This window comes from Pan troglodytes, chromosome 5 (genome assembly GCF_028858775.2).
Source record: "Pan troglodytes isolate AG18354 chromosome 5, NHGRI_mPanTro3-v2.0_pri, whole genome shotgun sequence".
Classification (NCBI taxonomy): domain Eukaryota; kingdom Metazoa; phylum Chordata; class Mammalia; order Primates; family Hominidae; genus Pan; species Pan troglodytes.
This window is the reverse complement of record NC_072403.2, coordinates 16,845,186-16,857,412: the sequence shown is the minus strand read 5'-3', so window position 1 is coordinate 16,857,412 and position 12,227 is coordinate 16,845,186. Positions and strand designations below refer to the sequence as shown.

At 41.3% G+C, this 12,227-nt stretch overlaps 1 protein-coding gene across 1 annotated transcript in view; it reads right to left on the bottom strand.

Annotated features, from left to right (window-relative positions):
* The window catches only part of SYCP2L (synaptonemal complex protein 2 like), an 87,394-nt gene that overhangs the window by 64,219 nt on the left and 10,948 nt on the right, over window positions 1–12,227 (bottom strand). The window contains exons 5-10 of the mRNA XM_054685588.2: window positions 11,794–11,894; window positions 11,061–11,085; window positions 7,146–7,231; window positions 6,945–7,033; window positions 4,036–4,070; window positions 2,410–2,552 (exon numbers count right to left, since the gene is read on the bottom strand). Coding sequence (XP_054541563.1) covers window positions 2,410–2,552; window positions 4,036–4,070; window positions 6,945–7,033; window positions 7,146–7,231; window positions 11,061–11,085; window positions 11,794–11,894 — 479 coding nt within the window. The remainder of the gene's footprint in view (window positions 1–2,409; window positions 2,553–4,035; window positions 4,071–6,944; window positions 7,034–7,145; window positions 7,232–11,060; window positions 11,086–11,793; window positions 11,895–12,227) is intronic.

The following is a 12,227-nucleotide window of genomic DNA, read 5'->3' as shown; positions in this document are numbered from 1 at the left end:
CCTTAGCATATAGAGGCCAGTGTTTGCTTCTAAATGACCAGGATGCAGTAACATCAATGAGGCTTTACAAGGATTTGTTATTATATGTTAACAATACTTCGTGCCACAAAGAGGAGGCTCCAGGATCATGTTTCCAGAAGGAACCTTTGCTCCCTGCAGCCATTAGATTTTCAGCTGAGGAATACTTAGGTCTCCAAAAGTTAAATGCCTGGTTATGTTTCACTGGGTCAGAAGTGTAAGCAAGATAAATACATCTTACTGATGACCTAGGTTACAATATTTGACCGACCCATTGGGCATCCACCTCCCTAACACCTGCACAGCACTAACCAATCACAAACCTACAAAATTTATTAACTGTGATCTGGGTGTATTATCTACGGCCAACTTTCCTTTTTGGGAGTTCTCTATCTCACTGTCTTCTCCTAGCATATGTTCTAAGAACAAAGACTATTATTAGAGTTCTGCTAACCAACAGCTCTCAGGAAGAAATTTGTTGCCCCCCAACATTCTAAAAACAAAGAGACATAGATCCAAGTTTTTGTTCCCTTTTGTTAGCAAGAATTGACTATTGTAGTCAACACTCCTTATGCTCCTGATCTGCCATTCAGGAGTAAATAGACATCAGCAGCGTAAGCCTTTCATGCAAAAAAGCAATTCAGGCCGGACGTGGTGGCTCTCGCCTGTAATCCCAGCACTTTGGGAGGCCGAGGCGGGCAGATCACCTGAGGTTGGGAATTGGAGACCAGCCTGACCAACATGGAGAAACCCCGTCTCTACTAAAAATACAAAATTGGCCGGGAGTGGTGGCACACGCCTGTAATCCCAGCTACTCGGGAGGATAAGGCAGGAGAATTGCTTGAACCCAGGAGGCGGGGGTTGCAGTGAGCCGAGATCATGCCACTGCACTCCAGTCTGACCAACAAGACCGAAAGAAACTCTATCTCAAAAAAAAACAAAAAACAAAAAAAAATTCAATTGAGAAGTTGATAGCTCTGGGGAAGGAAATGATTTTGGAAACAAGATAATTACATTTCTCTATTTTCATCAAATTTTCCTGCAAATGAGAAATGACCAAGAGCAGAAAGGAAATTAACACGTGAGCGCCTACAACAGCCCTGGACCTTTCAGTTTCTCTCACTGAGTTCTCAAGACTTTGAGGTGGGCTTTAGTCCCATTTTACAGATGAGGTCACTCAGGCTTCACAAGTCAACTACCTTGCCAAAATGCATACATCCCATAAATTGGAGAGGTGGGGCTCAAACTCTAGGTTCAACCCAGTTTGGGATAGCCCCAAAGCTCATCGTCTTTCCACTGAGATTATACTGAATCCTGGCTAAAGAATTACTTTATGCAGTATATGACAGTAGGCTCAGAGTCTGAGGAAATATAAAGGTCCATATTTAATAAGAGTCTTGATTACATAGGAATTTTGACGAGAAAGGTTTGTCAACATGAGTACTGTTATTAAGAATTTTACCTTTTCCTACAAGAGTCTAACCCTCATTTTAAAAACTTTTTAAAAGAAGAGGGAAAATGTTTTAGCTATTTTAAGATGAAGGTGAATACACAGCAAAGCCATACGCTATTTTTGTGCAGCTTGAGGACACAATCACAGGAAGCCCAGCTTGCAGAGAAGAAAAAAAAAAGTATTGTTTCTCCAAATTGTACAGGCCAGATGGCTCAGAACACAACCACCCCATAATACTCCTCTGCCAGGCCATGTCCATTTCAGCCTCCTGCCATCACAGCAGCTGCCTTCTGCAAGGCAAAAATGCTCTGATTTCTTCTTCAATTCTTCCTACCATTCAAGGTTCACTGAAAATTGCTCACCCTTCCAAGACTTTTTTTTTAACTGGATCCATCAAATTCACCTAGTTCTGTCTCCTATAAAGAAGTCCTAGACGGACATGGTGGCTCATGCCTATAATTCCAGCACTTTGGGAGGCCAAGGTGGGTGGATCACCTGAGGTCAGGAGTTCGAGATAAGACTGGCCAACATGGCTAAACCCGGTCTCTACTAAAAATAAAAAATTAGCCAGGCATGGTGGCAGGCGCCTGTAATCCCAGCTGCTTGGGATGCTGAGGCAGGAGAATCACTTGAACCCAGGTGGCAGAGGTTGTAGTGAGCTGAGATTGCGCCACTAGACTCCAGCCTGGGCAAGAGTGAGACTCCATCTGAAAAAAAAAAAAAAAAAAAACCTATCTGTATCCCTATATCTAGCTCACAAATATTCTGTTCATATTACCTTCAAATTGTTTCTCCTAAGTGAGAAACAAGTTAAAGAATGGCAGTGTAATCACACTTAAGCAAAAAAATCCTCCCGTAAGCCCAATGCACAGGAAAGTTCTCAGAGGATGCTTAATAAATATTGGCTAATAAGAAATTCGCATGGCCAGGAATCTCACCGTCTCAAATTCTCGATCCTTAATTTCTTTGAAAGCTTCAGCAATGACTTCATCATCAAACCATTTATGGACAAGTTCATCCCTTGATTTTTTAATCGTCAGTCTACACAGCGCTTCAGAAATAGCAACCTGCTGGTCATAATCTAGAGATTAAAAACATAGTAGACACAGATAATTCTGGGCACAAAGCAAAAGAAAAAATGAGTTCCAGAGTTAGCACTTGCTCTAAGAAACTCCATCTGAGAAGCCTAGCATTGTGTCTTAAAAAGTTACCACAGCAAAATGCATCCTGGAATAATTAGAATCATTTAAATTCTTTTTTTTTTTTTGAGATTGTCTCACTCTGTCACCCTGGAGTACAGCAGTGGCTGGAGTGCAGTGGCCCAATCTCGACTCACTGCAACCTTCGCCTCCTGGGTTCAAGTGATTCTCCTGCCTCAGCCTCCCAAGAAGCTGGGATTACAGGCATGTGTCATCACGCCTACCTAATCTTGATGTTTTTAGTAGAGATAAGGTTTTTCCATGTTGGCCAGGCTGGTCTTGAACTTCTGGGTTCAAGCAATCTGCCCACCTCGGCCTCCCAAAGTGCCGGAATTGTAGGCATGAGCCACCATGCCTAGCCAAAATCATTTAAATTCAGTATTTAAGAAATACAATAAAAATCTAAACAAGAGGTTGGCATATAACAATTTTTAAATAAATAATATTTATGGGTGTTATATTTTAAATATATTAAAATACTCATTCAAAGCAAATCATCAGACAGCCTTAAAAATGTTTCTACTGGCCAGGCGTGGTGGCTCATGCCTGTAATCCCAGCACTTTGGGAGGCCGAGGCAGGAGGATCACCTGAGGTCAGGAGTTCGAGACCAGCCTGGCCAACATGGTGAAATCCCCGTCTCTACTAAAAATACAAAAATTAGCCAGGTGTGGCGGTGCATGCCTGTAATCCCAGCTACTTGGGAGGCTGAAGCAGGAGAATCACTTGAAAACGGGAGGTGGAGGTTGCAGTGAGCCGAGATCGCGCCATTGCACTCCAGCCTGGCCAACAAGAGCAAAACTCCATCACAAAAAAAAAAGTTTCTACTACAAAATAAAATCCCAAAATAACTTGTAGTATTTCACAGCAAATAAACTAAAACTATGTGTAGCAACATCTTTAAATTTCAAACAATTCTAAGGGTAAAAAGGAATGGCATTTATAGAATGCTTTTAAAATCTGCAAAATGATAATGCATGTTGTTTAGGGATGTACAGAGTAAAAGTAGAAAAATATGCTTGGGAACGAAAAACAAATCTGAGTCAAGGAGAGGGAAATGGGATGAGGAACATGGACACAGGGGACTTTATCCACGACACTGTTTTTTTTTTCTTTAAAAACAGACTTGAAGCTAATGTGGTAAAATGCTAAATTTTGACAAAGCTGGCTGGTGAGTAAATGAGTACTCACGAATTATTCTTTCCAGTTTCCAGCATGCTAAAATCTCTCAAAATAAATTTAAAATAAAACCCTAATCCCTATCTTCAATTTAACCATAATTTATTCCCCATAGTCCCAAGATGCTCATAAAACCCCCAGTGTCCAATATTTAATATTCTAATACTGAAAATTCTGAAATTTCTTACCACCCACAGTCAAGAGTGTCCTTGCAAGGTCTTTCCTGAAACATTTAGATAAATCACATTTAACTGAAGTGAACATCAAGAGGTAAAACTTTACTACACTAGCATTAAACTTTAAAACCAAAGTATATGTTTCTGAAACTATTTCAAATTCAGCATCAAAATTTCCTTAATGCCAACACATATTTATGGAAAAACCTTCTCAAGTTTATATATTAATGATCTAGATGTTATTTTTTAAGATGCTAGAACTACTATATACACACTGAGGTTCTGTTTTCCCTCTTGTAAAGTGAATCCAATTTGATGATCTCTAAGGGTTCATCAGATTAATTCTGGAGTTTTATAATCACCGCACCAACCTGTGAGGGCGTATGTCCTTTTACACAGTTTGATACCTGCAGGAAATGATACGACAGTGATTCTTTCCTATGAGCTGCTTGATCTGATTTTAAAAACGCCTGTAATCCCAGCAGTCTGGGAGGCCGAGACAGGCAGATCACCTGAGGTTCAGAGTTCGACACCAGCCTGACCAACATGGAGAAACCCCATCTCTACTAAAAACACAAAACTAGCCAGGTGTGGCAGCACATGCCTGTATTCCCAGCTACTCGGGAGGCTGAGGCAGGAGAATCTCTTGAACCCGGGAGGCGGAGGTTGCAGTGAGCCGAGAGTGTGCCATTGCACTCCAGCCTGGGCAACAAGAGTGAAACTCCGACTCAAAAAAAAATGGTAATAATAATAATAATTTAGAGATGTAATAGAATTATTACATTATTGTAACTAATGCAGACTCTTGAATTGTATATTCACTCAGAATTTCAAATAAATGCTAACAAGTGTGAGTCGATGATCTTCTTTTTTTTTTTTTTGAGACCGAGTCTGGCTCTGTCACCCAGGCTGGAGTGCAGTGGCACGATCTCGACTCACTGCAATGCACTCTGCCTCCCAGGGTCAAGCAATTCTCCTGCCTCAGCCTCCCAAGTAGCTGGGATTACAGGTGCCCGCCACACCCAGCTAATGTTTTGTATTTTTAATAGAGACGGGGCTTCACCATGTTGGTCAGGCTGGTCTCGAACTCCTGACCTCAAGTGATCCACCCACCTCAGCCTCCCAAAGTGCTGGGATTACAGGTGTAAGCCACCATGCCCGGCCGAGTCGATCTTTTAATGCCTGAACTAGCTCCCATTTTAAAGAACAGATTTGTTGAGAAACCTTGTGATAGTTCAGTCTCTTGTAAGAAGCAGCTCGACTTGTTACTATTAAATAGAAACCAGGAAACAGTACCACTGAGCGAAATTAATTCTGCTTAATTTTATACTTGCAGGTTTTACCTTTGAAGTCCAGAACATTCCAGACTTTCTAGAACACACAGACAATAAGGTAGTGTGTTCAAAGATTAGTTTGAAAACTTAGGAGAAAACATGAGATCAGCTGCTCTCCAAATCTAAATACACCACTAAGAGTAGTGATTTCACTAACGTATTAAATAAAAATTTGTTTAGGAAAAATTCTGTGTAAAAACTAAATCCTGCAAAGACTAAATGGACAAACACGACAGCAGTGAGTTTCATGCTCACAAATCACCCATTTCAGGCCCTACAGTGTGGCCACACACCACGCAAATATTGTGCCACAATGATGTCCTCTGCGCTGGCTGGTTGTTAGCGCAGTCGCGGGTTCAGGTTCCAACTTCAAAACACGGTGCTGGTTTTGTTGTTTCTATGGTCACACATTACAACCTTACCTCCAAATCTCATGTCCCAAGAATTACGCAACAATGACTTTGGGTCACCAACAAACAAAAAATCCATCACTTGAAAAGCAATCAAAATTCCATGCCCCGTTAGTGTAGCTACTGGAAACCTTGGGGCACTTCCTCTTTAGCAGATAATGTGCTAATCACTTAACATGGATTGCTTGATTTAACCTTTACAATAACTATCAAGTAGTATTACTTTGACTCCATTTTACAGGCAAACAAACTGAGGTGTGATGAAGTTAGAGCTGTGCTCATAGACAACTGGCAAAAGTGGCAAAACTAGGATTTGAAGCCACGCAGGCTCTACGGTCTGTACTCTTATTCTCCCATGAGTCACTAATTTAGTTCACATTCACAATGAAAAAATATAGCCTGAGAAAACATTTTGCCTCACAACGTTGAAGCAAAAAGAAAAAAAAAATTTATAATTATTAAAAAGGAAAAATCTACGAATGTCTTTTTTATTTATTTTTATTTTTTTGAGACAGAGTCTCACTCTATCACCCAGGCTGGAGTGTAGTGGTGCAATCTCGGCTCACTGCAACCTCCGCCTCCTGGGTTCAAGCGATTCTCCTGCCTCAACCTCCTGAATAGGTGGGACTATAGGTGTGTGCCACCATGCCCAGCTAATTTTTTGTATTTTTAGTAGAGATAGAGTTTCTTTTTTTATTATTATTATTTTGAGACAGAGTCTCACTCTGTCACCCTCAGGCTGGAGCACAGTGGCACAATCTCGGCTCACTGCAAGCTCCACCTCCCAGGTTCACGCCATTCTCCTGCCTCAGCCTCCTGAGTAGCTCGGACTACAGGTGCCCACCACCACACCCGGCTAATTTTTTGTATTTTTAGTGGAGACAGGGTTTCACTGTGTTAGCCAGGATGGTCTCGATCTCCTGACCTTGTGATCCACCCGCCTCGGCCTCCCAAAGTGCTGGGATTACAGGCGTGAGCCACGGCGCCTGGGCACAATGTCTTCTTTTTACCTCAGCCCGTCTTTATCACCTAGCATAGTGCCTGACACATAATAGGTGCACAAAGCATTTACCCGAGAAAGGACATAATCAGGTCTAAGTAGAACATAGACTGAAGTCATACAATCATGAGAGATTTTACCCTTACTACAGCACGTAACTTATACAAAGTCACTTACATAAGATGACACATGCCTTCTGACAAAGGGAATTTTTTTCTCTCTTCCCGAGGGACAGCGTGCAAAATGCAGTTAAAAGTCTTCAAGCCCTTTTTGGAATTGAGAAGACATTCATGGAGAAGAAACAAAACAGAGACCTATGTACGATCTTCTCTTAGGTTTCTGGAGCTGCTGTTATCTGTTTTGTTACTTGCAACTCACCTCCTGTTGAAGCAAATGATTTACAGTCTTTTCTGTCACCAGGAATCCTAAGCTAAGTAGGAAGGAATCCAACATCTGAATTTTCCCTGAAAGTATAATTTCAAATAATCAAATTTATGTTTGAAAGAGTAAGAAAATGACTCCTACACACGGTCAGAGCTTTTCACTAAGGATGTCGTTCTGGCTTTTCTACAATATAACTCACTTTGCAGGCTGTGCCCCTTACAATCCTGTTGCATTGTCTTCTGGTATTAAGGGTTGTGAGCACGTGCACACATGCATACACGCGTTTATTTTACATGGTTCTTGGTGACTTTTTTGAAACCAAATCTTACTTTAGCTCAGGAAAATTAATTCTCTGATACTTTTATTACAGCAGACTTTTTCAACTTTGGCAATATTGATATTTCAAGCCAGGTAATTCTTCTTCTAAGAAGAACTTGAGAACTGCTGTCAAAATGCAGGGGGGAAAGTGAGCGAGGAAAAGATGCATATGAAGATAAAAACAAAGATGCGACAGATAATCTTACAAAGAGGGAACAGAAAGTAACTGTAATGGACTTTTTGGTGGCCTCCCCACCATCCTTCCCCACTCCTCTGTTACGGAGCAATTATGCTATTTGGGTGAGACCGATCAGTTCCAGGGGTAAATCCGGACTGGCTTAAACTAGGCAGAGGTGGCCCATTTATCCTTTCATAGTGACTGGTTCATCTGGAGGGCAGGGCATCCAATCAGAGCAAAGCTAGGGCTTTCATTTGCTGGTTGAGGAAAGTGAAACTTTCTCCCCAGATGTGAACCAGGAAGCACAAAGTTCTGGTTGCAACCAACAAGGAAACCACCTTGAGAGCAAAGACTAGACTCTGAGAAAGGCAGAACTGAAATTTCGGGCTGCAGAGAAATGGGGTGGAGCCACGCTATTTCCAAACTGCCCACCTCTAGACTTTTCAGTCCCTTGAGCCAGTAAGTTGTCCTTATCATTTAAGCCTATTTGAACTAGATACTCTGTTAAATACACCCAAAGCACTCTACCTCAGCAGTTGTTGACTAGAGATGATTTTGCCCCACAGGGGACACTTAGCAATGTCTGGAGATGTTTTTGGTTGTCATGACGTGGGGATGGATGCTGTTGGCATCTAGAGGGTAGAGGCCAAGGATGCCGCCAAACATCCTCTGATGCGCAGGATAGCACCCACGACAAAGAATTACCCAGTTCAAAATATCTATATTGCCAAAATTGAGAAACTCTGCTGTAATAAAAGTATCAAAGAACAAATTTTCCTGAGCTAAAGTAAGATGTGGATTCAAAATAAGTTACCAACAACCATGTAAAATAAACATGCTTTCAACCCTTAATATCAGAAGATAAAGCAACAGGATTGTAAGGGGCACAGACTGCGAAGTGAGAGTAATATTGTATAAAAGCCAGAAAGACATCTTCAAACGATGAAAAGCTCTGACCATGTCCCTCTCACAGCCTAATACTCTTACATTTCTTTAACACATTAAACTTGTTGTCATATACAAAGAAGAAGAAATAAGGTACCATCATTTTTTGATGTTAGTAATTAAATTAAGGGTAACTACCGGTAAAATAAAGGTAGGACATAAGCCATTCAAATCACTAGAGAGGGATAAACTGTGAAAGAAAGTCATAATCCATATAGCAGAACACAAACAAAAGAATCATAAAAATAAATAAGAAGACATAAGTTTCAGAACAAAAAGGAAGGAGTCATTAATTGTGTCAATTGCAGAAGGAGGTGAGAAGAAATTCAGTGAAAACATCTTTCTACTTCGGAGAGAGGGATTAGACAGTAGCTCTGCAGAGCCTGGGCATAAAGCTCGCACAAGACAACTGTCAAAGGCCACATGTGAAAACCTGTCACTTCAGAGAGGCCAGCCCCGCTAAGGTGACCAGAGTGGGCTCCAAGCACAATCTGTCGTTGCTATAGATGGGACTGTGTCCCCACCGAAATTCATATGTTGGAGCCTTAACCCTCAGTGTGATGGTATTCGAGATGCAGCCTTTGGTAAGGGAAGTTCAGATGAGGTCACGAGTGTGGGATCCTCATGATGGGATGAGTGCCCTTATAAGAGCTCTGGCTCGGTCCAGGCGCGATGGCTTATGCCTGTAATCCCAGCACTTTGGGAGGCCGAGGTGGGTGGATCACCTGGGGTCAGGAGTTCAAAACCAGCCTGGCCAAAATAGTGAAACTCCATCTCTACTAAAAATACAAAAATTAGCCAGGCGTGGTGGCACACGCTTGTAATGCTAGCTACCCAGGAGGCTGAGGCAGGAGAATTGCTTGAACCCGGGAGGCAGAGCTTGCAGTGAGCTGAGAACGTGCCACTGCACTCCAGTCTGAGCCAACAGTGTGAGACTCTGTCACAAAAAAAAAAAAAAGAAAAGAAAAGAAAAAGAAAGAGCTCTGGCTCTTGCTCTCTGTCCACTTTGTAACCACACAGCAAGAAGCCAGGTCTCTGCCCACCATGTAGGCATACAGCAAGAAGCCAGAAAGAGGCCATCACCAGAATCCAACCATGCTGGTACCCTAATCTCTTACTCCCAGCCTCCAGAGATAAATGTCTGTTGGCTTAGCCTCCCAATTGATGGCATTTTGTCATGGCAGCCTAATTGGACTAACACAGTCATCTAGAACAGTGTTTCCTCTACCGGGGGCAATGAAAGTCATTATAGCATTATGTGAATCCATAAATGCACCAAGCAATGACCGTAGAGTGAATATATAGCTCACATCTGCACTGTTTTTCAAATATGCAGTATACACATATTGTTGGGATTAATGCAAAGCAAGTTTATTTTAAAATGTTACAAAAATCAAAGTCGTTTACCACTGTGCATTTTATCAACCAGTTTTAAAGACAGCAACTGTCATTGTGATGATCATAAAACTTTGACTTGAAAATGTTTGGAACCACTGACTTGAATTATGAGGACCAACCAAGTCAACCAAGTTTTAAAGTCAGCCAAGCACAGGGCATGCTTAAGCTTCTGGTACTGAATTTCCTCAACTACCAGATACCATCCATTGCAGAATGTAGTGTCAATTAATGACAGCCTTTCAGAAGAAAACTAAAAACATGTAACATAGAAAAATGACATATCAAGATGGCTCCAATTTCCAAAATGTTTAAATATTTAAGTGCATCTTTGAATCCATGGTATCATAATTCAAATGTCAAATTACTTTTTTTTGAGACAGGATCACGCTGTCACCCAGGCTGGAGTGGAGTGGCACGATCATGACTCACTGCAGCCTCAAACTCTGGGGCTCAAGTGATCCTCCCACCTCACCCTCCCAAGTAGCTGGGACTACAGGTGCAGGCCACCACACCCCAATAATTTTTTATTTCTTCTAGAGATGGGGGTCTCACTATGTTGCCCAGGCTGGTGTCAAACTTCTGCATGCAATCAATTCTCCCTCCTCAGCCTCTGAAAGTGCTGGGAATACAGGCGTGAGCCACCACACCCAGCATAATTACCTTTAATTTGAGCTAAATGGAACGAAATCAATCTATCCTCCAAAGTTTCTAAAATTTTACCTTTTACACTCTTGAAAGACAGGGAAAGGTATCTGAATCAGCTCCAAGTTAAATCAGTAGTAGCTAAATTTTTGCATATTTGAATGACAAAAGTGACTTTCCATTACCTGAACAGAGCTAGCCATATGTCAGGAGCAGCGAAATAAAAATGTTTCTCAGACAAATACAAGACTTTTTTCTACAATGAAATGCATTTCCAAATGACACTATGATGACCATAAGGTGGTCAATAAATCCAAATAAAATGTTTAAACTCACTTTACTTTTACATATCATTTTTCTTTTCTCTGTGCCAGAATATTCTATTAATGAAAAATTAATAGCCAATTAGTGGCCAATAATATACTTACCTTCACTACTACTCCTGGAAATAATCTAACAAAAAGAAAGAAAAAGTAAAGCTCATATTATTTTAAACCAGCATGATAAACCGTAACGCGAATGTATTAGTGTTAACTTTCTCTAACAGGCAGGCATTGACTTTACAGAAGAAAAGCATTTTAGAGAAAGCCTGTCTGGGCCTTAATCACTTCCTTAAAATGTGCATATCACTCTCAATCAGGTGACTAATATATTTGTATGATAATAAATCATCTCTCATTTTGAACATCGGTTATATATGTTTCTTACTATGTCACATACTAATAATATTCTAATAATAAAACATGAGAGTCTTTTGTTTTGAGACAGAGTTTCACTCTTGTTTCCCAGGCTGAAGTACAATCGCGCGGTCTCGGCTCACTATATAAGCTCTGCCTCCCAGGTTCAAGCAATTCTCCTGCCTCAGCCTCCCAAGTAGCTGAAATTACAGGCGCCCACCACCATGCCCGGCAAATTTCTGTATTTTAGTAGAGATGGGTTTCACCATGTTGGCCAGGCTGGTCTCGAACTCCTGACCTCAGGTGATCCACTCACCTCGGCCTCCCAAAGTGCTGGGATTACAGGCGTGAGCCATCGCGCCCAGCCATGTAAGTCTTTTAACAAAACTTACATATTATAGAAAACCATGTTTTATAAATAACTTGAAGATTCCTGCCAATTACCAACGGCATCTGCTCAGTGAAGCATCCATCCCATCCTTACCAATGCAGTGTCAAAGAAATCTTCTATAACACAAATCAGCGATGCGTCTGAGGCTAGGCCTTCCGAGGTCAGAATTCCTGTTGTTCTTTCAAACCAGGAAACTAGGTACACAGGAGGACACTAATGTAACTACATAAGACTAAATGCTGCCTATTCAATAAAATTGCACAAGACAATTTTCTCATTACAACAAAATAATCTTAAAGATCTTTTCCCATTCCATTCCATTTCAATGAGGCCTGGCTCTGAGGCCTCCCACCAGAACACTTCAGGATGGTGCCATACTACTACAGAGCTGTCATAAGTAAGCGCTCAGAGATCAGCACAAAATAAGAGTCCCAGCCAGGATCCGTGTCAGAAATTCATATAAAGGGACTAGTGAGGAACATTTAAGAGATAAATGAGGCCAGGCACAGTGGCTTATGCCTGTAATC